At 42.8% G+C, this 25,092-nt stretch overlaps 2 protein-coding genes across 4 annotated transcripts; one reads left to right on the top strand and one right to left on the bottom strand.

Moving 5' to 3' along the window:
* Positions 1–561: 561 nt before the first annotated feature.
* On the top strand, positions 562–17,444 carry LOC308360135 (AP-1 complex subunit sigma-2-like). 3 transcript variants are annotated; one of them, XM_080831909.1, is made up of 6 exons: positions 562–691; positions 1,820–1,998; positions 5,842–5,950; positions 6,263–6,400; positions 9,741–9,821; positions 17,314–17,444. In XM_080831909.1, the coding sequence occupies exons 1-5, from the start codon at positions 689–691 to the stop codon at positions 9,786–9,788; spliced, it is 477 nt and encodes a 158-aa protein (XP_080688035.1). In that variant the 5' UTR covers positions 562–688; the 3' UTR covers positions 9,789–9,821; positions 17,314–17,444. The 3 variants fall into 3 exon arrangements, with proteins under 3 accessions (XP_080688035.1, XP_080688034.1, XP_080688033.1); XM_080831908.1 differs by lacking the exon at positions 17,314–17,444 and adding an exon at positions 13,907–14,939 and having other exon boundaries at positions 9,741–9,825; XM_080831907.1 differs by lacking the exon at positions 17,314–17,444 and adding an exon at positions 13,907–14,939.
* A 2,994-nt stretch (positions 17,445–20,438) lies between these two features.
* syap1 (synapse associated protein 1) lies at positions 20,439–24,763 on the bottom strand. The gene is made up of 9 exons (XM_080860799.1): positions 24,493–24,763; positions 23,918–24,036; positions 23,754–23,820; positions 23,586–23,659; positions 23,030–23,169; positions 22,476–22,627; positions 22,310–22,368; positions 22,079–22,223; positions 20,439–21,735 (listed from the first exon to the last, which is right to left on the bottom strand). Exons 1-9 carry the CDS (start codon positions 24,704–24,706, stop codon positions 21,605–21,607), a joined length of 1,101 nt encoding a protein of 366 aa, XP_080716925.1. The 5' UTR covers positions 24,707–24,763; the 3' UTR covers positions 20,439–21,604.
* Positions 24,764–25,092: the final 329 nt, after the last annotated feature.

Here is a 25,092-nt window from a genome sequence, read left to right on the forward strand (position 1 = left end):
CTCTACGGATCTTATCGGGAAAGTATCACATTTGTATAGGCCTAAGGTTCTCGTGTAAAAGAACCTTAGGTGATATGTGAATCTTAAATGTAGACTTCCTATCATAGCTACAGGGTTATATTCCCATAAAAAATAAACTCCTCTTATCAGTGAAATTTCATCTTATCACACCTGAAATGTCATGAAGACTAAGAATGGTGAGTCATATGAGGTCAAACTAAAGGCTACAGGTAAACAGTTGTGGGTCAATAATAGTTCAATCAAATGTATTGTGAAAAACTGAACACCGTTGCTTATTAGGTTGCACATCACTGTCAGAGTGGCAAGTATAGGTCCTATATGTATAGTGTGTTCTCCTTCAGAAAACATGAGTGTTGTTGGAATGACATTGCGAATGACAGAAATAAGATTGACGTATACTATAGCGAATCATAGCCATATTTCCAATCCAAGGCGAGTGTAGGCGGGGATAACGGCAAGATTTGACCAATGAAGATTTTTAAAGTAATCCTTAAACCAATGAGGAAATAACGGTGAAGTGACGGGCCAGGGTAGCTACGACTGAGACAAAACCTAAGGGAAACCTGTCACAGGAATACACAGTGAATACTAAAACTCTGAAATCACCGTGAAAACCACGTTGGGTATGAGCTCATAATTTACCTGGAAAGACAGACATTGAAGGTCCATGGTGAGTATCGTCAGGATTTAGAACTCTGGAATATCATCTGCCTTATTGAAGCTTATTCCGAACTGTCGCGCGTTGTTGTCTGTCAAAAGTGTAGATTTACTCTTGACGTAGCCAACCCACCTTCGTTGGCGTCTTGGTGTGGTATAGGCTAGTTAGCGAGAAACTAGTTTACTGAATGAACTATTGGTAAGGAAACGTGGTAAACAAGACTACATTATGTTGTCTTTTAGTACTAATCCTATTAAACTACGACGAGTGCTCGTAAAACGAACAGCAGCCTGGTTACTATTGCGTTCTAAGTTGAAGAGTTAATTGGTGTGACAACCAGGTTGGTAAAATTGCGTTATGCCCAATTTGTAAACAGTCAAGTGATGCTGGTAACTCGGCGCGAGTGCAGGTTTTTACTCCGTATCAACATGCCGTGTGTGTTCTGTGCGGTCTCTTGCCAAGGCAATACACAAATCATTCACGCTCTAAATTCGAGCGTGTTAATCATTGTAAATGAGGCTTCGTGTCTGTTCCATTATGTCCTGTTACTGCGTTGTGAGAGAAAGTATTCATCGATGTCGACCCTCTTCTCCTTGTACCAAAGTAAAGCATGGGTATTATGAATGTTTGTGTGATAGGGTTATAATGTCACTCAGTATTTTAGGTCAACATTTATCCTTGAAGTATCATACTATCGATCCTGCAGAGGTCGTGAAGCTGTTCTCTGTCCTAAGGTAATTCATCCTAGTCATGTCTTGGTTACAATCACACGTTTGGTGACTGAACAGGATACTGTTTTTCTTTATCTCTACGCCCCCACTTCATCACCAACACCAACTCCACTATCTCTCCTCTCTCTCTCTCTCTCTGTGCATCTCCATGATCTCATCTCATCTCTTCTCTTTATTTTTGAATTCTGCCATGTCCCCCTTCTCACCTTTGACCTGTGGCTGTTCCTTTCCATTGCCCTCTGTCTGTATCCGGTCCCTCCCCTGCTTGGTCTCTCTCTCTCTTTCTCTCTCTCTCTCTCTGCCCCCCCACACCTCTCACCCCATTTGTGGCTGGTGCTGTCATAATCACTGCCCATGCTGTCTCCTCTCTCGTCTCCCGTCTCCCGTCCCTGACCGTGCCTCTCCCCAGATGCAGTTCATGCTGCTGTTCAGTCGGCAGGGCAAGCTGAGGCTACAGAAGTGGTATGTGCCCCTGTCTGACAAGGAGAAGAAGAAGATCACCCGGGAGCTGGTGCAGACCGTGCTGGCGCGCAAGCCCAAGATGTGCAGCTTTCTCGAATGGAGAGACCTCAAGATTGTTTACAAGAGGTTGGTGTGGTTGATGAGTTGGTGTCAATGTAGTTACCGAGACTAAGACACGAGGTGGAATGCACCTACAGTATGTGTTCATCAAGTTTGTTTTCATGAGTTCTATTTCCCTGCCAAAGTATTGCTGTTAGCTAAATGCTATAAACCTGGTGTATGCAAGCACAAAACAAGTCTCCTTTTTTTAAAAGCCTTCTCTCACATTCAAGGCAAAGCAGGGGAAATGCACCAGCTTTGAAGAGCTGTTAGCATAATTCACAGGTGCACTGATTTCTATCCCCTGTGTCTGCTGTAGTACTACAGTGAAAATGCGACAGTGTACCAGAATTGCTGGAATCAGTTTCTTTTTTGTTTTCTTTTTATCTTTCTTGTAATTGATTGATTGAGGGACAGAATACTCTTGCTGTTGAGAGTTGAGCTGGGGTTAAAGGGAAAGATGAAAGCTGTGGCACGCCTGGATTGCTGGGGGAAAAAAAGGAGAGAACATTATTCTCATCTCATTATCCACAGTTGCCGTGCCAACCAATGGATTGGCTCTTAGTGTGGGCTTAGCCACCGTGACCCATTCGCAGCGCCACCACACAGCAACCAGCCTGCCAATCAAGCAGGGTGACCGCACTCTGCCAAACAGCAACCAGCCACAGCTCATGCACATGGATGATGTGGCTCGTTTGGTGGTGCACTGATGTTTTTTCTCATCCACATCTGATTAGAGATCAGTGTTCAGGTGCATGTCGTTGAGGCATGTGTTTAGTTTCATGCCAGAATTGAATGCTGCATTTACAAAAGTATTTGTGTATTCTGTGAGGCCTGCATTTTCTCATGGGTGTTATTTATTCGATTAAAAAAGGTGTGGTAGAAGACACAGCTGTCAAGGGTGCTTCTGTTCTCTGTTACTCACAAGAAATGTAATCAGAATCTGGAGCATCAGAAATCCATGGAGAAGTGCAGGGTCACCTTAGGCCGAGAGTGGCAAAGAATGTAAAACAAGCTCCCTTCACCAGAGCAAATCAAAACCGACCCACAACAGGCAACACGCACCGGCACACCGAGCCTCACCGGGCCTGGAGAGGCATGCAGAATCTCCCTTGCCACAGTCTCAGCGAATCCTGGTAAATTATTACTGACCTTTCGCAGCGCATCAAAAAACATGAACACGTGCTTCTCTTTGTTTGCCAAGCTAATTTTCATTAGCTCTTGTCACATAAAAAGACATGTGCCTGGCAAGCTAATGAAGTGCTGCAGGCATTTTGTCATTCGTAGAGCGCCCTGTTTGGTGGAGCGTCTGGCTGTTATCTTTTGCTGCGGTTGGGTGGAGATTGAACGGAGCATGCCGACTCCTGATCCCCTCACGGCACAGCCCTTGGCAGGTAGAGTCTGTAACACAGACGTTGCCCTCGGAAAGTGACAGGTCTGCTCAGCTTGGCCGAGGGAACACTCCGACTGGTGTGATTTATAGAGAGAGAGAGCGAAGAAGAGAGAGAGAGAGAGGAAAACACAATTAGCAAAAGAAAAGTGTATTCTTTCTCCACAGATGAAGGAGATATAGAGGGAGGAGGACAGTAGAAACATAACTTCTGAAAGACAAAACAGCTAGTGGAGAATAGGGAGTGAGCAGAAGAGAAATCCATGAAGAGAGGGGTGGAGTAGCAGAGCATCCTTGACACTCTGCCCGAGGCCCCATGTTGCACTGCCCAGTGTTCAATTATAAACAGATTTGCTCTGATGCGACATTCTATCTGTGCGGAAATCAAGACCTCCGCAAGCTCCCCCCTCATCTCCATAACACAGTCCATTTCTCCTCATTTCAAGGCTTCATGAGGTTCAACAGCAAACTGAGTCTCTGTGAAAGCCACAGGCCAGAGTCTCTAAGCACGTACTTGGTAGACTTGACGAGTGCCAACCCTTGGACCCGCTTTGCTTACTACTTGCCAGGTTGGCACTTGTACTCTTTCAAGGGAAAAGCGTGTTAGAGAACGAATTTTAACAGAAAATAGATCCCTATTTGTGCTAAGAGCAAGGCAGTTTGGTTTAGTTAGTTTGGCTAGTTTTTCCTCATTGTTGTGTGTATAGATGTGTATAGAACTAGAATATGCCTCTTAAACCTAGATGGTGATTATGAAATTGGAGCAGTTGTGTTGCAGGGCTAAACCCTCAACAATGAAATGAGATTACCGAGTTGTTTTTTATAAACTGCTTAAGCTTGCAATCAAATCTGGTTCCCCTGTTTTTTTTTTTAGATGCTGTGGAAATCTAGAGGCTTTATGCAAAGCAAGTTAAGGCATGCATTAAAATGTATGAAGAGAAGAGAGCTTTTTCTTTCACTCTTTGTATAGACAAAACCACAGTGTGTTTATGTATGTATAGTATGTAGTACAGATATTCGTACGCAGGATAGGAGGAACGTTTAGCAGTGCTTAATGCTTGATTTCTAGAGGAAGTGGTGGCTGCATAAGAAACACACCAGCTGCTGTGTGTTTACTTATATCACTAAGTGTACACTCTGGTGTCAAATGCCTAGTGCTGCTCACACATATCGCCTTGAAATCCTGTCAAACCACTTGACACTGTAGTGGAGATCATCCTTTGGTGATAGAGACGCAGGCAGAGTTGACTTAGGAGCTGTGTCAATATTCCCACCTTTGATGGCTGGGAGGAGGCAGGCGGCGCAGGTGACTTTAGGCTAACAGTTACTTGGAGCTCTGCTAGTGAAGAATAGCTGCTTAAAGATCCACGCCGCTAGTACAGTGAGGGCTGAGAGGCGAGATGAATCTGTAAACACAGAATCCATTGATTTCTCTGTTATTTGCCAGCGTGCTGTCTTGAGTATCTGCAACACTATTCATCTGCCTCTTTCTTTTTTCCGGTTCACACAGGGGAAGTGATATTTTATGTGACTGTGTTAGGGGGCTTGTGTTGCATAGCTCCATCTAATGCAGGGGGGGGGGGGTAGCAAGTATAAGCCTCTTAGAGTCCTGCATGCCCTTTCCCCCTGTGGTATTTCTCAGAGTCACTGTCTGCACCGTGGCAGTCACATGCTGAAATAATTCTTGTCTCAAAGAAGGTTATCGCAAGAGAGGAAAAAAGAGGAGAGGGGAGTGGGAGGGGGTTCTGGGAGCGATGAGAGTGAAGTGTGAGACAGAGGCAGACATTAGCATCCATCGCCAGCCGGTCAAGTGAATATCCTATATGCTGAAAACAGCAATACTTTATTTCGGGGGTGGGGGATGCTGGCTCAGCACTTTGTGAGTGAGCGGAGAGGCAATACATCACACGCGCAGCGGAGAGAAGTGTTCTCTGTTTGTGCTTTGTCTCCAGTTTAGAGGGAGAGAGGATGATAAATGTGCGGCATGCATAGAGCATTTCCCTTAAAGGGAAAGAGATGCACAAATGCACATGCATGCACGTGCACAAATACTGTATACACATACTTGGACACACACACATGCATGTGCAAACACACATATACACTCACACACATACACTCACACCTGCACACAGACATGCATTCACATGCATACACACACACGCATGAACAAACACAACAAGCACATGCACACAGAGTCATGTTCACACATATGCACATTCAATCCCATACCCCCTCTGTTTCCATCATCATAAAATCAAAGCCTTCGACTCAGCGCTGCATTTACAGCAGCATTATCCGCATAGTCATGCCAGAGGGGTGTTCAGTTTTCACGTTTTACCTTCATGAATGGCTTTTCTTTCATGAATTAGTTTGCCCATCAGTCACAGTGAAAGCTGTCCTGCTTTTGCGGCTGAAGCGCTCTTCTTTATAGAACTGACAAAAGGGAGGCCCTCTCTGTTCGCTGTGCCCTGTTGCAGATACGCCAGCCTGTATTTCTGCTGTGCCATAGAGGACCAAGACAACGAGCTGATCACCCTGGAGATCATCCATCGCTATGTGGAGCTGCTGGATAAGTATTTTGGCAGTGTAGGTACTTTCATGTAAATTGATAGTGGACTATCAACGCACCTTTGTGTAACTGCCATGTAAATCAATGAGGGTGATTAAGTACAAATGTTACCATATAGGATATAGTTAATAGCTGTTGTTTGAGCTTAAGATCTTAGTCATGGTGAACTCAATGTTGCTTTGCCCATTGCAAGTTGCCCGCCAATGAAATTAGGGCCCATCATGTTGTCTACCACATACTTTAAGGTAGAGATGGGATATACAGTATGTCTATGTGATGTGGAGACTGTAGGAAGGTGTGTGTGTGTGATGAGGCTTCTTGGGCTGCAGGTGTGTGAGCTGGACATCATCTTTAACTTTGAGAAAGCCTACTTCATCCTGGACGAGTTCCTGCTGGGGGGAGAAGCGCAGGAGACCTCGAAGAAGAATGTCCTGAAGGCCATAGAGCAGGCTGACCTGCTGCAGGAGGTAAGCCTCTTCCCCTCTTCCTCTTCAACACTAGCCCGGCCGAATCCCCAAGAACATCAAGAACCTTCACACAACCTCTATTACAAGAGTCCTCAGTTCTCTCAGACATTTTATTCTCCAATCATCTCCATCACCCCCCCCACACACCCCCCCCCGTGGATCAGTACCTTTTCTAGCCACTGCCCCTCCCTATCGCTCTTCCTCTCCCTTTGAACTCTGTCTCTCTTTCCCTCTAGACGTCTCTTTCTTCTGCCTATGTTCCTCTCTTCTCTCCTCTCCCTCACATTGACAGTTCCCCTTCCTTCCTGTCTCTGCAGAGAGCATTATTTTGCTCTCCGTCTTGTTAGCGCCCGTATTTTAGAAGGACTCCTTCCTCTGCTGGTAGCTCTTTATAGTATGACGTTAATAACCACTGAATCATCCGGAGGACATTTTTACAGTCGTGAGAGACTGCCCCTCTCCTGTGCACATTCTCCTCTTAAGATGTTAGGCATCATATTTACCTGAAAATAACATTGCAGCTTTCACACACACATGCACACAGTACTTATATTCTACAGTAGGCGTACACAAACTCACAGTATTTACCAGCTCACTGGTTTGAAGTACTCAGAAGTTAAACTCCCTACAGATCAATCAGTCAAGCCCTCTGGAATATTTCGGGATAGTAACAGATGTCACCTGGTTTGACTGAAGGGCATTTATATCTGTCAAGATTGTTTAGCATGATAGCTTTTACTCGCGCGCACATATATCCGAGGAGAGATCTGATTGTTGCCAGTGCAATGCAACACATTGACAGAGCAGCTTAAAAAAAGAGTGTCCGGCCTTTGAATTGGTTGACAGCTATTACTGCTGACATTTGAAGAGCTGTTGCCAGGCTTCACTCTTGCCTTCCCCTCCTAGTTGTGATATTTAGTTTCTGTCAGCCTTTGAGTTTGTTCCTCTTTTAAGGTTAATTTGTTACGTCAATTCTTCTTTCTTGCTCGCTTTCTTAATCTTCACACCATCTCTATCTCTCTCTCTCTCTCTCTCTCTCTCTCTCTCTCTCTCTCTCTCTCTCCCCCCACCCTCATTCGTTTTCTTCCCCCTCATTTCCTTTCTCTCTGATTTACAGAATCTAGATTTTCAGATTCGACTCTTTCCAGGTACAGTTCAGCCTCATCTCTGGAGATGAGTCATAGAGTAGCCATTTCATCTAGCCAGTCCAGTAGCAGTTGTTGTATAATGTTTAGCTAGCTACAGAGCAAAGGTTTCCCACATACCAGCGATCTCTGCAGCAACCAGCTCCTATAACGTTGTTGCATTGCAGCACATTTTCCTTTCATGTTAACAATTAAATACAGCAGCTTAGTTATTCTATTATTACAATTCATCACTCCATAGCACTCTAGATGCTGGTATGTGATACTCCTTTGATACAATATACACATCAAATAGTGCAACTAGATGCCAAGTAGAGCCAGGCTGTAGGCAAAACAGAAAGTAATTAGACAAAGAGGGATTCAAGCCAAAATAAATATTTGAAGTGGGTCCAAAGGAAATAGTCCATTCTCTAGTCTCCCACCGTATCAGATCAAAGCAGGTGTTTTGCCTGCACCCAATAAGAACTTCAGTTCTTTAGGCACTGGAATAAGATGGAAATGCATTCTCCCTTATCTAGCAGTCTCCGCAGTCACCACAGTAAATGGGAGAATGGCTTTCATTTCTGCCCCTCTGCCGGGAAAATTACACACATCACTCATAGGCAGACCACTGTCCTCGGGGCCACCCTGCAGAACAGTGTCATTTCCGCGAGTGAGGAACGAGGGAGCCACTCTCATACTCTCCCCCTGCAACTCACTCGCTAGCCACTATTTCAGTCAGTCACCTGACCTCCAGCAGGGCTCACCTCCAGACCTCCAGCCGGGCTCTTTCAGCTCTCCACGGCACACACACTCACACCGCCAGACATTTTTTATAGGATTTGCCTGTCTGGAAGGCCCAAGCTAGCAAAAGCTTAAAGAGAAAGGGGGGAAAAGTGGAGTCAGTCATTGTCTTGAGGTGCCGTGCTGAGGCCACACGCAGAGATATGACCCAAATGTGCAGTCCACTGAGAGGCAGCCGGCAGTGATGACTATTACCGAACCTGCCTCAGCCGTCATTATTTGATAGTGGTTAGCTCTTTGCTCCATTTCTCACAAGGCTGCGGAGAAGCCTGCACCGTTAGGCTAGCCATTGCTGGGGCTGCCGCTAATGCACCTGCCATCCCATGGTTGTATGAAAGAGGCATGCAACCTTAGGTGTGTGTGTGTGTGTGTGCGTACATGTTAGATTGATGAGAGCCTTAAAGGAATGCATTCCCTAAGGAATTAAGGTAAGGGTAAACACAGTCTTGGCTTCTACACACATGCTAAGCAGGCTAGCGTAAGGAGCTTTATGTTTTTTAAAAAGTAGCTGAATGGTTGCTTTAGAAGGAGAATTAAGAGAATTGGTGTGAACTAATGACATACTTTAGACATTCAAATTCTATTGATGTTTAAATACTAGCGATGCACGTAGCTGAAATTCCTTGGATGCAGATTTGATATGTGTGTATGAAGTGTGGAAGAAAATGAGTTCTGAAGTTGTGGTTCAGAGATTTACTGAGATACACTTACATGGAGACGACAGTACACAGCAAGCCTACTTAGAAATGTCTAATAAAGAAAATTATGATTGTATAAAATTGATTTATTCAAAATAGCAAAAAGTATAAGTACATGGACTTTTAATGTGCAATCTGAGCTTGAATATGCAACACATTATTAAACACAGCAGAAGAGTAAAACAGAAATGGTAAAAACTATTACAAGCTAATTACAGAACGACCAGGACTGCACTCCCTATGGCCATGTAATTTCGCTAGCGCAGGGAAACATCGATACTAATTTGCTAATTATCCAACATCCTCCAAGAAGACCTGCTATATTTTGCAGTCTCTGTGGTTGACACTGCCCCTAACTCTAAAGGTTTGTATTATACGTAGAGATGTCACTTGTGATTACTGTTCTTCCACCTCAATGCCTTTCCAATTGCCCAGTCCCCCATAAACACCAGTGCCTCACTACAAGAGCTGTCTCAATGTTACTGCCAAAAGCAATATCCCACACCTACCTCCTGCCCAAATGTAAAGGAGTTACCAAGGCTCTAACACCAATTTACGTTCCTGACTTTACCATTTAGGATATTATTATATATTTTTTTTTCCACCCGACTCCGGGGGAAAAATAACTGGAGCTCCAGTAGCTTGACCACAGACAACGACAGCAGCAGCACAGGAGTCAGGTCCACTCTGATTGGCTGGGTTTTGTGTCCGTAGAGCCAGACGGAGGACTGGGGAGGTTTGGCCAATGAGGAGATCTTATAATGAGGGGCTAGAGTCCAGGCCTGCTGCCAGAGGGTCGGTAATTACCAGACTGACCTGGTCAGTCAGCATGGGGTTTCTCCAGCTAGCTAGCGAGTGCCGTGCCATGCGGAGTGAGCGCATGTGGCCCTCTCACTCCTGTCTTGAGTGCTGTCAGCGAGGAGGGGAAACTCAAGGTACTCTGCAGGGTGCCAGAAGCAGAAGAACTAGAAGCCCAAATTGCATAGCTATGGATGCACATGTTAGCTAGAAACCTTCAGGATGGTGTGGCAGTGAAGGTTGATGTGATGTTTTACATTTCTCAGTCTGTTGTCAAGGGCTTAAAAGTACCCTTAAACTGTTAGATGAGTAGCCTAGCAATGCATTGCAATGTAATTATCAGAACAGTTGAAATAAAGTGTTTCTATAGTTTAATTGGTTTAGCAAAATGCTTGTAACACCAATCCAATGGGTTCAATTCCCAGAGAGTGCATATACTGATTAATTATGTACATGACTCTTAAGTTGCATTTGATAAAAGTACCTGCTTAATGAATAAATGCATAGTAATGTTTTAACAATGCATACTTTGAAAGTAGGAATCACAGTATCTGAGGTGAACAAAACCCACAAAAATCTTCAAAATGCATAACAGACTGAGTAATGTATGTAGGACTTTACTTCTGCAAACAGTTCCATAGCAACATTGAGGAAGTGACTGTTCCTATGTCATTTCAAGGAGATAACAGCTTTGCATGGTATGAATATTTTATAGAGAAATGCAATTTGGTAGTCTTTGTCTTAGACACATACCAGTGTGGTCTCAGAGGAGACATAGCGCCATAGCCAGCATCAATACTTAACCATGATCTTCAATGTGTCCTGATCAACAACAGCTCTTGACACCAGTGACTCCATTAAGTCATGATCAGAGTGACAACACCGCAATTGCATTTCCTTTAAAAAATATTCACAAGGCTCTTATATCCTCTCTCTCTGTGCAGAGAATACTTACAGTAGTTCGTCCATCCAGGCTTAATAGACCACAGAGCACTTGATGGCCAGAGTGACCTCGTTTCCCCTACTCAGACAGGCTCAGCATTAAATCTAATGGTTTGGGTTTGCAGTGCTGGCCTTGACTCTGCTTGATCAGGACTACCGTGGCTCCCAGTCTGAAGGCAGTTGCTCTTTACTCCAATGTAAAAGCAATTGGAGTCTGTCTTTTTTGTCTGTTTGTTTGTGTTTGTGTGGGTGCGTGCGTGCGTGTGCGTGCGTGTGTGTGTGTGTGTGTGTGTGTGTGTGTGTGTGTGTGTGTGTGTGTGTGTGTGTGTGTGTGTGTGTGTGTGTGTGTGTGTGTGTGTGTGTGTGTGTGTGTTTCTTCCACCAGCAGGGGAGTCTAAATCCAAAGTTCAGGGACACTATCAGTCTCAGAGGAGGGAAGGAGTGGGTTTCAGTAACAAGTGCTGGTTGTGATGATGATGAGGAGGATGATGAAGGGTGACCTTATATTTACCTGTTTAGAGCACTGTATTACAAATGGGCAACGGAATGTGCGAGGGTAGGATGAATTGACTCTCCGTCATCCATGTCATTTCATCCATGTCAGTTCCTCAATTATTCCAGAAGACATTTAGTCTCAGATTTTCTGGTCCATTGTTCTTCCTTCCCATGCTTGCTTCATTCCAGGTTTCCTTCATAAGTACTGTTAGTAGGTCATGGCAATCAGAGGTAATCATTTCTCTCTCTGTGTGTGTGTGTGTGTGTGTGTGTGTGTGTGTGTGTGTGTGTGTGTGTGTGTGTGTGTGTGTGTGTGTGTGTGTGTGTGTGTGTGTGTGTGTGTGTGTGTGTGTGTGTGTGTGTGTGTGTGTGTTAGAGAGAGAGAGAGAGAGATGAGAAAAAATAGTGAGAGAACATGTGCAAAGTAGGTGACTAGGAATGCGACAAAGTGAGACGAGACTTTCATTAGGTAAAAAGAACTGCAGTTACAGCAAAGATCATTAAGTTTCCCTTGAGAAAAAAACTAACGTTATTGACGAAAGACTCTTTGGAACTTGAGACTTTGAGGGTGTACTCTAACACTTTAATTGGTGAACTCAACACATAACCTTGTGTTTGCTGCTATGCCTTTTGGCATCATTAATCTTAAACTCTTCCCTCCTTGCATGCCCACTCATCTCTCGTCTTTTAAATGAAGCCCTCTCCGAATTGTTACCACGGCGTCAACACATAACTGAGTGTTAATGAAAGATGCAAGGTTAGGGAGTTACATTGGAAGTGTGGTAGGCGGCTTTAAACAGCACGTTTGGGCACCACTCGGGCCCCGATGCCAGATCATTACTTTGGAAAACGACATTCCGAGGGGGAATTAGAACGAAACACGTTTTAATTAGTTCTTAATGAAAAAACGATGTGATGCTTGGACTGTTGTTTTGTAACGTAAGCAGACGGAGAGAGCGCTTTGTCCGGGAATAGTGGCACCTCAGCAGATTCCTGAAGCATAAGCGCTGAGCTGGTTTCATGCTGGAGGTAAGTGGGGAGGATGGCTGAGAGGAGGGGAGTGTTGGGTGGGGTAGGAGCAAAGAGGAGGTGCAGGGAGAGAGAGTTTATTGCTGAAAGAGTTCCCATCTTACACAGTCCATTTGGTCCTGAGGGACATGCCAGGCTTGTGTCCTCATTTGAATGATTCAGCGATTTTTCCCCCCCCCTGTTTCCCTTAAACTCTTTGCCCTGCAGGTATGATGAGTCCAAATGTGTCTTCAGAGTCCTCTGGTCTTTTCCAGAAATAAACATGTGGAGGTGAATACTGTGTGTGTGTGAGTGCCAGTAGAACCCTCATAGGGACTATACTACATCACTAGTAGTGTCAGTAGAATATACAGCCAGAATACCACCTCCTCTCCCTTAACACTATATGTCAGTAAGGATCTTTTTTTCCCCTTGGGTGTGTGTTGTGTGTCTAGGATAGTGTTTACATATATGTAGATAAGAGAACATGGATTCATACTTGTCCTTGGGTGTGTGTTGTGTGTCTGTAGGATAGTGTTTACATATACAGTATGTAGATAAGTGAACGTGGATTCATACTTGTCCTTGGGTGTGTGTTGTGTGTCTGTAGGATAGTGTTTACATATACAGTAAGTAGATAAGTGAACGTGGATTCATACTTGTCCTTGGGTGTGTGTTGTGTGTCTGTAGGATAGTGTTTACATATACAGTATGTAGATAAGTGAACGTGGATTCATAGACCACTCATTTAAAAAAGAGATGATCATAAAGGAAGGTGGATATTGTTTATTGTATGTAAATGTAGGCTTCGGCCCTTCTAATAAAACAAGAGGTTAGTGTCTCAAACAAATGAGATCCCTTTTGTGGAGTGCGGTACTGCCCTGTGTCCTGCTGTGATGTGTAATTTGTCTTCTGTAGTCCTTTGTGTTCTGTTGGTGATGCGGGACCCTTGCCAGGATTCCAACTGTTTTAGCTCTTAGTGAAAGATCTAAGCGCAGCATTCCTCAGGAAGGAGGAGGGAAGCCAGTATGTCGCTTTGGTCTCCAATCACAGTTGCTGCGTTTGACTCAATGGAGAGAGCTCCCTCTGCAGTTCATACACACACACACACACACACACACACACACACACACACACACACACACACACACACACAGGAACACGACACATACACCTACACGCACATATGAATGCATCTCACCCTTTTTGCAGCAATGCAGTACTCATCTTGGAAGGTTTTTTTTTTTTCTTGGAATATTATGCATAACGAGAATCACTAGAAGGGTGTATATGATCTTATCCAGCTAAGCAGTAAAGGGGGGGGGGGGGTAATATTGATCAGTAGATCAATAAAACTGCATACTGTACTCCTGTTCATTTCACATTCAAGTGCATACTTCCCAATTGACAGACTCTCCAGTGCTTGTCCTGTGCTCTTTGCCCTCCCCTCACCTCCCCTGTAGGACCCATGGCTCTAGAGGGGGACTAGGGGGTTGGGTTTCCCTTGCCTTGCTGTGCATGATGATATGAGGTTTAGTGTATGTGTTTGTGTATGTGTGTCTGCACCTCTCTATCTTTGTCTCTCTCTCGCTCTCGCTCTCTTTTTCTCTCTCTCACTCTCTCTTTCTCTCCCTTAGCCACGACATGAGTACTTTAATGTGCCTGTGTATTAAATGCCTGCTGCCGCCTCCACCACTGCTGTTGCTGCCACTGCCGCTGCTATCACAGCCAGCTGTCCATCCTGCATGCCGAGCCACCCCTCATGCCCGGCCCACAGTGCCCGGTCGCGCCGCCTCCTCCTCCTCCTCTCTTCCACCTCCTCCTCCTCCTCCATCCTCACTGCAGCGACGTGTCGAGGGTCACTCATCTGTCACCAGGCCCCCTGGGGCTGATTCATCTCCATGCACACACACATAAACGCACACAAGTTATCTGTAATTATCATGTTTGGTTTCACTACTTCATCTCTCCTTCTCATGTACTCATGTCTCAGACCAATCAGGAAAGGTGATTGTTCTGTGTGCATACACATGGTACTGTGAAAGAAGCCATGCTTTTATCAAATGTATTTTTAATTTAATTCAAAATGTGATTTCTAGAGTATGTTTTGAGTTACAGTTTTTATGTAGTTGGTAAGGATTATTGTAATAGTGTTATAGGAGTAAAATCATAGGTTCGGAATTATAGTACTGTGCTATACGGCTGTACAATGCACACATCCGTAATAGTCTTTCTAAAAAATCCAGGCGATTGTTGTCATAGGAATAATAGGAATTGTAATTGTTTAAGGTGAAATGAAGCATGACCTCTACGTGCACACCTCTCCCACTGTGCACATGACAGCTGGCTGTACTACTGAGAAATAATGTTAAGGCTGTAAGTCTAGATGTAACTGTATAAAAGGTCAAACTCAAGAGGATTGTAGAAGTTAAAAGTGCTGTATAGATGTAAATAGCTATTAATCATAGGTTAACTCTAAATGGCTTTAATAGAGTCATTACTACAATTGCAGTTTCTGTCTATGCATAATATTTTGTATTTTGTGTTAGAAAAAAACATGTCATCATTGAAAGTATTAGTTATTCAAATTTCTGAATTTGCACATTTGATCAATAGTGAAATTATTTATGATTGTGTGATGGTCAAGATAAATAAAATTGGGTCACTGAAGTATAGTATAGTGTTATCTGCCTGAGGAATTGATTAGCATTTATCTCATGGAATTTAACATGCATTAGGTGGATGGCCTTTCAACAGGCTGCAAAGCTGCTGTTTGCAGTTTTTGTTGCCTGTTAAAATGAAAATTCTTGTAGACCTACTAGATTACTTTAAATGTCCATTACAGCAGCACAGCATATTCGCAATATACTGTCTATCTAGCCTTGACAGCTCTGAACAACGTATAGGAACCATATTGCCCAAGAATGGTTTCATTCTGCTTCCTATCCATGTACCTTTTTTCTCTGCTGAACATTTGGTTCTTAGGTCCATCTCAGTCCATGATATATAATATCTTACCAAAGTGCCTTTTGAAAGATGTCTATGTTGGCCTAGAAGCATTTTATCATTTTAAACAAAAATGGCCAAGTCCAGCTATTTAACCAGTGATGTGTTGGATATTATTCAGATGATTCACTGCAAATGGGATTTACAACCCCTGAGTTGGCAAAGCAATGCATAAGGGGTTCATTTGTGCTCCACTCCTATAGACCAGAAATCAGTGGGGCTCAGCATTCCCTGAGCCCAGCCAGTGCTGAGGGTGTGTGTGCAGGCAGAAGTTCAACTTAATCCCCACAGTGTTTACTTTGAGGGGACGGATCCCTATTCAGAAGCCATCACCCTAAATTACAAGGATTACTTGGGTCTCAAGATGCATTAGGAAATGTTGTCTGATTTTGTACTGCTTCGGCTGCATGCAGCATTTTGTAGCTGATTACTTGCACATGGAGGTTGGATTACTGCAGCAATCTGTTTTCAGTCCCAGAGGTGTTCCTCCTTATGAGCTGTTGGAAAATCTAATTCAGACGGCACACACAATTCAACTTTATTGACCATGTCATACCCCCCTAAAGCACAAGTGAAACGAGATTAAGTAAAGCCAGGGAAAGAAGCACTTTGGAGATGTTTTTGTAATGAAATATAAATGTGTCACAATACGAGGAAAATAACATTAATTATTATCTTAGCTGTCTCGTATGCATGGTCTAGAGATCATGTCCATATCAACCAAACTAGTGATATTTATAATATTAAGCGCTGTGAGAGAATGTTTATTGTTTTGGCTATGTAAATAAAATTGAATTGCATTGATTGTTACAAATATTTGTGACATTATGCTTCCAGATTTAACCTAGTAGTATTTAACCTAGTACTAATAGTAATAGTACCTAGTACTGATAATCATATCATCCATACTTAGTGTTAATAAGACCCATCAAAAAAAGTATTTGTCAGAGAGGGACAAAGGGTCTTAACATCAGCAGGCTTCTCCATGGTGACTCTTTAAACCAACGTGGACCAGATAATCTACCTGAGCTCAATACAGGGCATAATTCTCCAGTACAGCCCTGTATAGATTATAGACACACACAAACACACAACTGGTGGTCTGCAATGATAGCTTCTCTGAACGCCAGGAAAAAAGGGCCTTGACTCAAATTGGGTTTTCCATCCATCTGTAGGGGGGGGGGCGCTATAGTCATGAATCATTCATCACTCTCCAGCAGGTGCAGAGTAGAGAAGTCACAGATCTCTCAGAAGTGAACGAGGGACGTTAGAAAGGTAGAGAGAATAAAAAAAAAAATCAATATGCAGAAGAGGACACCTCCAGCTTCATGCTCTGGAAAACTGATAAAAATGAATAACCTGTGCTCACACTGCTTTTCTCTTTACTTTGTGCCGAACGTTATGTTAGGATGCCAAAGTAAGTGCTGTTTTTGCTTGAATTGTGTTGTCCCTGTGCACTTTGAATTCTACACCCGTCCCTTGTGAGTTTATCATTAAACCATCTGCTTGCTAATTGTTGCTTCACTGCTTCCACAAACCTGAATGTGTCATGATTACATGGACATGTCTTTAACTGTATTTTACCTGTGTTTCAAATCTGTGAGTTTTGCACTTTTTGTATATCCTGTGACAAAATGAACAACCATATCATTGATAAAATGAAACTTACTTAATTTACTCTGCAATTGTTTGTTTATATCCCACTTGATTGCCCAACCAATTACCCTGAAACCAAACTTTACCACTGTTTGCCCATTTCATGTGTGTTGTTATTTTTTTTTCCATTTCCCAGTCACTTTTCTGTCCATTTCCATAAGACAGCAGGTCTCCTTAGTTTGTCCTTTCCATGAGTGAAGTATCATAGAGCCTAGCCCCCACCAGTCAGTGTGTCCCTGCGGCAGATTAGGGAGAAGTGGCCCTCACTTTATGCCCAACTGAAGTGTGTCACCTATGGTGGGGAAGGGGGTGTGTGTGTGTTGTATTTGAGTGTCACCTGTAACATAAGGGCTACTTTGACTCTGCCCATTCCCTCCTGTAGGAAGCAGAGACTCCAAGGAGTGTTCTAGAAGAGATCGGATTGACATAAACACCATGGCTCTCCACCAAGTTGTCCACCTTACTTTGCCAGCTGCTGGCTGTTTGCTTGAAGATGTAGCACGCACACACACATACACACACAGTGTGTTTCTGTTCCACTATTCATCATGTATTTTCATTTATTGTCCTTTTATAGCACACACAGCTCTAAACAAACAAACGCACACATGATGTAGCACTGTACATATTCACGTTAGTAGAAGCTTACAGAAAATCATTACCCTTTTAATAATTTGTTGTTTCAGCCTTAAAATAGGTAAACAGTATTTCAGAGTCGTATCAGTTTACTCTCAATACATCTACAATCAGAGTTAAAAGGAGGAAAGATAATCTGTAGTTCAACAGCTATTAACCAGTAGGTGGAGATGACACAGACACACACAACGTGGTAAACTGTCTCTGCTGGGTTATTCTTTAAAAAGAATATAATCAGAATAACGAAGCTGGAAGTATATACTTTTTTAAAGTATGATATTTTCTTTGAATGGATAATAATTTATAATATAGCCTACCCACACAGGGAGATGTTAAAAGGGATTCATTCTCAAAAACCAAAGATTTCTATTCTTGTTTTCTTTTTTTGCCTTAGTTGAAAATGTTACTTTGAGCAGTTGAGGTGGCAAACAATGTGAAGAGTCTGCTCTGCTTGTCTCCATTTGTGATTGGCTGTTACTGTTGAAAGCACAAAATGAAGCCTTTGATGTCACTGCCCTGAACATTCTTAGAGATGTTCCACTGTGTTTCGTGGTGAACTACTGCTCTTTACAATGCAAGTGCTACTGAAAATGTTTAACTGAGGTATCGTCACAGCTGGTTATATTTTGTATAGTCGCTGATGTCGGCTGCATTTACAATCACTGATGAGCGTAATCCTGTGACAGCCCACCCACTCCTGTTATGTAATATTAGCCCTACTGTAAGTATTTAAGGCATTTCAGCATCACCTCTCCCATGTGTATGTAGCCTAGCTTATGTCATTGAGAAGTATTACCTGTACTTGTTGTGTCTGTGAATCTGTGTACCAGTGTTTGGTGTTTGAAAAAGAAAATAAATACATTTGTTTAACGCCGCCGTTTATGTGACATTCATACTTGTCATTCAGACATTCCCGTCCTAACCCACAATGTAACAGAAGCACGTCAACAACAACTTAATGACTTTGAAATCATTTGTTTAATCTGTTGAAAATTGTACTGTTCTGTAACCTACCATTGCTTTGTGTGTTACAGTGTAGCCGTACTCTGAGGCCAAGAAAGCAGACTCAATTAAGCCATACTCAAATGGCACCATAGTGTGTACCATGCACAACCTGTGGCAGCAGCTCATTTTCACCAAACGTAGAGAAAGCACCTATTGACATGAACAGAGGTGAATGAGAGCGTCATGGTTGTGTCAAACACATTAAAAACTCTCTATATTGATTGCCTCCATGAATAATCATTGCAAATGCTTATTCAAGTCAATGTCTGTCATACCATTCCTTTAGTGTGTAAGCTGCAAAAGTCTCAAACAGCTGAATTACCTTTCCACCAAAGCAGTCGAAACAGGAACTTGAATAACTGGGTACATGTCAACTTGAATGTTTGGGTACATGTCCACTGTCTTTCTTAGGATGGTGCACGGTGCGATCAGAATCAGTTCCCTACTGCATCATTGCGTTGTGCCAGTCTTTCATTTGTGTGAAACAATGCAAGTAAAAACTGATTCTGTTTATGAATTTTGCAAATGCAGTGTTCACAGTCCAAAGCCCATGTTTACTCGGGGGAAGAAGAATCCTTGTTGAGTGAGTGTCCTTATTGCCTAATGAAGCTGACAATATTGCCTCAAGTAAAGCTGGCAAGGAGGCATCAATTCAGTTAGGCAGAGAAGTAGTCCCACAAAGACCTGCCTGGGGCTCACACAGCCGTGAAAATCCCTTATTGGTTTGAGATTAATAATTTGAGCCTTATTCCCAGTACTGCATCAGTGATAAAAAATTATGCTTGCAAATTACTTTAGCATCATTCATGAGGCTCATCTCAAAGTCCCAAATGAGAGAAGAACTTCCCAACAGAGCTGAAATACATCCCTAGATCTGCGCCGTAGCGCCTTATCCGTGCCGTAGCGCCTTATCAGTCTCCCCTCAGCCATTTCTGTCAGAGTGAGTTTCTTCTTCTTCTTTTTTTACCTCTATAACAAGGACATTTTTTTTGGCTTGCCTTTTTATTATTCGAAAATGTAATATCTTGGCATTGACCCCTCATTTGGGCCAGTGAGACTAACCGGGCCCTCTGTAATGGGGTTAAAGATGGTAATAACTCTAGAAGTTCACAGCTGGAGATGACTGGGAGGGTCCAGAGAAGGTTTTCAAGTAGGGCAAAAAACACAAAAAAATATTCTTAGCATAGATATCCTGAGGGGTAAATGCAGCAACCCTTTGGTATGTATGAGTCGTCCATAATCCTGAGCCATTTATCTGTACACAAACACCCAGTGGGTGCAGTGCTGGGGAAAAATGCTGGCCCAACCTATCCATCTTTGTCCAATTATTAGTGAACACTGTAGGGTTCCTCCATGGGCCATCAGTCTCCAGCACTGACTCCCTACTGCAGGAGCCTAATGGGAAGCTCTCCTGCAATTGATTTCCTTTACCTCTGCTTCTCAAATATTACTGCCCTAAACACTCAAAGAGTGCGGAGAGCTTTCTCCCTTTTCCGGTGCGGAAACCAACACATCAGAGAAGCAAGGTTCCATCAAGGAAGCTATTAGTAGTTCTATTTTCATGTTCCACTCTCTTTTGGCTGCATTAAAAAGACCACCAACAGACCTAATCTGAACAAATACACTCTTTTAGTCAAGTCCAACCATTATATTGATAACCTGCACAATTCAAAATCAACACCATGTTATGCGTGCACTGCATTACACACCAGTGTGTTTGTTTCTTTGTACATGCCTTCCTACACAGCCTGAGGCGTGAGCTAGTTGGACTGGTCTTGAGATGCATGACAAAATAGCAAAGCCTTCACCTATGCCCCGTCAAGATCCCCAACATGTCTACCTTCACAGGCCATTAAAACAACATGCTGAAAGGCAAGTCTTTATTTTTGCTTAACAGAATCATAGTTAACAGCTTTGTAAAGTAAGACAAGCATCAGCTTGGAAAAAAATATGAAAAGGTGTTTTATAGGTAACATCTCTACTAAGGGTGTGATCATCTGATCATAGAAGGGAATTCTATCAGGGTTCTTATAGCTTTTTTTATCCATCTCATTCAGGGTCGCTTAACATTTAGTTGTTTACAAACAAGAATATCCATTTACTTACTTGACCAGAAAAGCAATATACATATTAAACTCGGATGACTTAAGAAAAGCACAAAATAATAAAAACATCCCATTCAGATTGGAAATACCACTCTAAAGTTAAACATACGTATTCCATTACCATATAATACAGTATCTGTGATACAAAGAGAAAGACATTAAAAGGTCCCGCAATTGATGGAAAGACCTGTTGGCTGTAACATTACATCCTCAACCTCACTTTAGTGTGCTAAGCCAAAGTAAAGGCAAGTCAAGGGTGACAAAGTGTAGCCAAAATTACCATTTATAGACAAACAGGTGATACCAGACCATTGCATCTGCAAACTTCTGTTGAGAGACTTCACCAAGTATGATCTTAACTGGTGCTGTTGTGGTGTGTGAATTTGATAACTCAAAGCAAACGAAATTGACAATGAATTGGTGTGACGCATTCTCATCATTATATTCACATACAAAAAAAGTCTCAAAGATATCCCTGTAGATTGCACAAAATGAGATGAGACAAGGGCTGGCAAACAATTAAAGAAAAAGAAAAAAACTAAAACTTTTCCTCTTCTAAGAGAGATGAATGCAAAAGGTAACTCTCAAATATGTGGACAGATGCCTTATATTGTCAGTTAACAGTTGCAGTTTGGCACTGCACCAAAGCCATCCATCTCCACAAACCTTCACATACTTCAAGATATGTTTTTCTTTTTATAACTGTACAGCCATACAGCCGAATAATCTTACAGACCTCCTTCAACTTCCCACAAACATGAACAAATGCTCTTCTTGGATATTCTTGAGAGTGCTGGGAATGGCTTCTTGATAGCCAGTGACCTCAGTGAAACAGTCTTCGGGAGGTTTCTTCAGAGTTGGAAATGGCTGATACATCTGGTCCTTCATGACATTCACTCACAGCAGGGCAGTGGGAGAATGTTGCTACTAGTCGTCCCCTCCCTGCAGCATCTCTTCAATCTCCTTGTCCCAGCCGTCATCGCGGTTCTCTGCGTCAGCTACGACCTCGTACTCTTGGAGCTCTTTCTGCAGCTCGCGCTCCCAATCAGCCGTCTCTTCTGAAACGGGAAACAACAAAGTGGACTTTGGAACAGACTCCGTAAGATTATGGCGACAAAATAATCAGACCAAGATAAACCATGTGAAAGACAGAGCAACACGCCACACCTAAACAGGAGCTGGACATTACCTCAGAGCTAGAGTATCCATATGCAATGTAATCAAACTCATAAACTGAGGGTTGAAAAGGGTAAGTGGAATTACTGAAGAAGCTTCAACTCCACTGAACCATCATTAGTCAATAACAAGGTTCTTGTGTTTCCCTTGGAAGACTTCAAAGCTGCCTCTCATTTTCTACCACCACATAAAATATTTTTTTGAAATGCACAATGATGAGCTCACCTTCTTGTGGAGAGGCCTCATCCTTCTTGTCCAGCACAAGCTGCTCCATCTCCTTCCTCAGGTCCTCCTGGTCAAGGTTGCACGAATCAAAGGCATCACTCACAAATTCAGACACTCCCGGGCTGGTGGAAATCTCTTCTTCATCCTGTGGTGTAATGACAGATTATTACAGGCCCAATGCCAAGCCATTTTGCGCTTTACACTCAAACCAGCTGCAGTCTGGCATCTTACCTCATTGGTCTTTGGCTTAGCGTTGATAGTTGTGGGAGGGGTTTTCGGTCTGATGGTTTCTGCAAAGGGAGGTGGAGGAGGCGTCATCACTTATGAAAGCAATTCAACCATTTATAAACATGGCATTAATATTTTGGTTAAGAATATGTTACTAATATCCCATTACCTGCCAGGTCTGCCTGTGCGGTGGCTTCAGTCTTTTCTTCTTCGCGCTTCTCTGCAGCCTGCTGCTGGGCTGCCAACGCAGTGAGCTGAGCAGACTGCTTAATCAGTGACACGCGGTAGAAGTAATTTCTCCAGAACATATCCTCCTTCACACTTTGAAGATTTCAACGGAAACACCAATCAACACAGCTGCACAACAATTGACAACAGCAGCACTCTGCACAGAACAGAGGTTAAAGTCAAAGGCATAGTGTCCAAACAAAGCACCCACTGCTCCCTATCTTGATAAAATGCATTATTCATTGTATAGAAAATCGTAGTAAATAGGTCAACTGGTAAAGCAAGGTTGTCACTGGTTTCATTAGCAGGGAGGACACATTCTGATAAGACCGTTTGGCCTTATGGTAATCTGCTGTGTCCCAAAAAGAGATATCTATGAAATGTAAACAACTTTAGAAGTTCGAAGTGTTAAAAGTCTGCTATCTAGTATGGCACCTACTTGCTTTATTCCATAATCAGAAAAAAAAAAACGTTCTATTCTAGATGAGAACTCACAGTTTGGGCACAAGGTCAAAGCGCATCCGATTCAACAGTTCATCCTCTTGCAGCATTACCAAGGCAACAGGGTACATCTGATCAAAGTCAAAATGAAACTGCACCCCAGCAGGTGGGTCACGCAGGAAGTTCCTCTTGTCCTGCAATGATTTGATGGTGAGGTTACTCGACAGATCCAAATATAGCAAACATCACGTAGAGCACAAATGTCAAACTAAACGCACGCTTAATGTTTATATCCGGCCCACAGAATGGTTTCGATCTTCTATTAATACTGGCCTGTTTTGATATTGGCACATTGCATTATGGGCACAGGTACTACAAATCCCAAAATGGGTATTTTTACTTGTACTGTAATGCACTGGAAATTCAGCATCTTCTGAAACTAAATTGTATTCAACCTACTTATAATGTATTGTATTCATAAAGACAATTGAATGCCAAAAGTATGAAGGTGAAATCTAATGTACACAATGAGTTCTGGAGTAAACTAAGCAAATCACCATGAAAACTGGTTTTCCTGTTTATGTGTTATTACTTGACCCAAAATACTTACAGCTGATAAGGCCAATATTTGCTGCTGAATTGTCTCTTCTTCGTTGTAACCAACCCATGGTGGCACAGCAACGTCTAAAATTGCGAGAGAAACCATTTAGGCTAACATACAAGCTGTATATTGTTTCACAACAGGTTGCTGTTTGAAACATTCTTTGAAAAGCCTAACCTGTCCTTCTCGCATTCTTTTCCTGGACGAACTTCTGTTGCTCTTTCTGAAAGTCTCCCAATATGGTCTGTAACAATCAAATTTCATCAGCTTTAGAGTATTCAGTGAAAATGTATTGCATTGTGCAATTCTTAAAATGAGTAACATATTAAGAAAAATAATACCTTATCAATAATGCCATCAATTTTCCCCTCCTCTACACTTTTCTTGATCGTCTGTGCAGTCTCAGCTACAGAATCGGTTATTTTCTTGGTTGCACTGCTGGCGAAGTTGAGAATGTAACCTGAACAGCAAAACAAGAAATAAACAGGCTCAAGTCAACCATGAATACGATAGCGATAGATAGCTCTCGCTAGGTTAGCTCTGACATAAGTCAGCAGGTAAAAGTCGGTCACACTCTTAAAGCCAGCGAGAGACCGTAGATAATGCATTTCTCGTAATGACAACTCTCCCTATTTACTAGCAAACTAAAGCAGACGCGAGCAATGCCAATGTGCAGCTAGACAGTGTAGCGTTTCTTGTCTCGCATGTCGAGCCTATCCAGGTACCTTTTATAGGAGAGTAGCTAGCGTTAGCTGGGCAGCTAACTTAGTCAAACAGATATTATGTGGCGTAATGTTAGCTATCCGGCTATCGCTACATAGCTAACTTAATTTCCAGACAGTTGAACACAATCTTCTACCCACAGTGAACTTCAGTCTGCAATATTAAGTGTAACACAAAACACACGTTAACTTACCACTAAACCCTTTTGTTGTTGTTTCTATCAAGGGTTGTTGATCGTCGTTTTCTTCTTCCCCATCTATACTTGCTTTTTGCTTGTTTACCTCGGAGTCCAGCACATCAGGTGAAGTTTCTGTCTCTTTTTCGACAGCATCAGTGGATTGATCAACCTCTTCTTTTTCTGTTGTGGCACCATCTAGGCCGAGCCACGTACCCCAACCTTTGAACATTTTGAGCCGTAAGGAGTTTGTTTTATACTGAAAAAATGCGACTGTTTTCACCAAACATACACCAACATTACGCCATGATCAGCTTTGTGGCAGCGAACGTCACCAGTTCTCACTTCCGCGTTTTCAGTCCATTTTATCGTTTGGACGCTTTTGCTCTCCGTTCCTTAGTTGCCTCGGAGACGGCGTCTGAGGGCTTTCACTGACCGTATCCCCCCCCCCCCCCCCCCAAAAAAAAATATCAAAGAACGTGTATTTGTACATTGGCTCTATAAGCTTTGATTTTTATAAAACTGATCAATTCCCTCTAGTCCTCTCTGCCGTGCAAAATAATTACATTTGACCATACCAAGGTGAATGTTTCCAGAGAAGGCGTAGGTTCCACAATT

Source organism: Sprattus sprattus, assembly GCF_963457725.1.
Source record: "Sprattus sprattus genome assembly, chromosome: 2".
Lineage (NCBI taxonomy): Eukaryota > Metazoa > Chordata > Actinopteri > Clupeiformes > Clupeidae > Sprattus > Sprattus sprattus.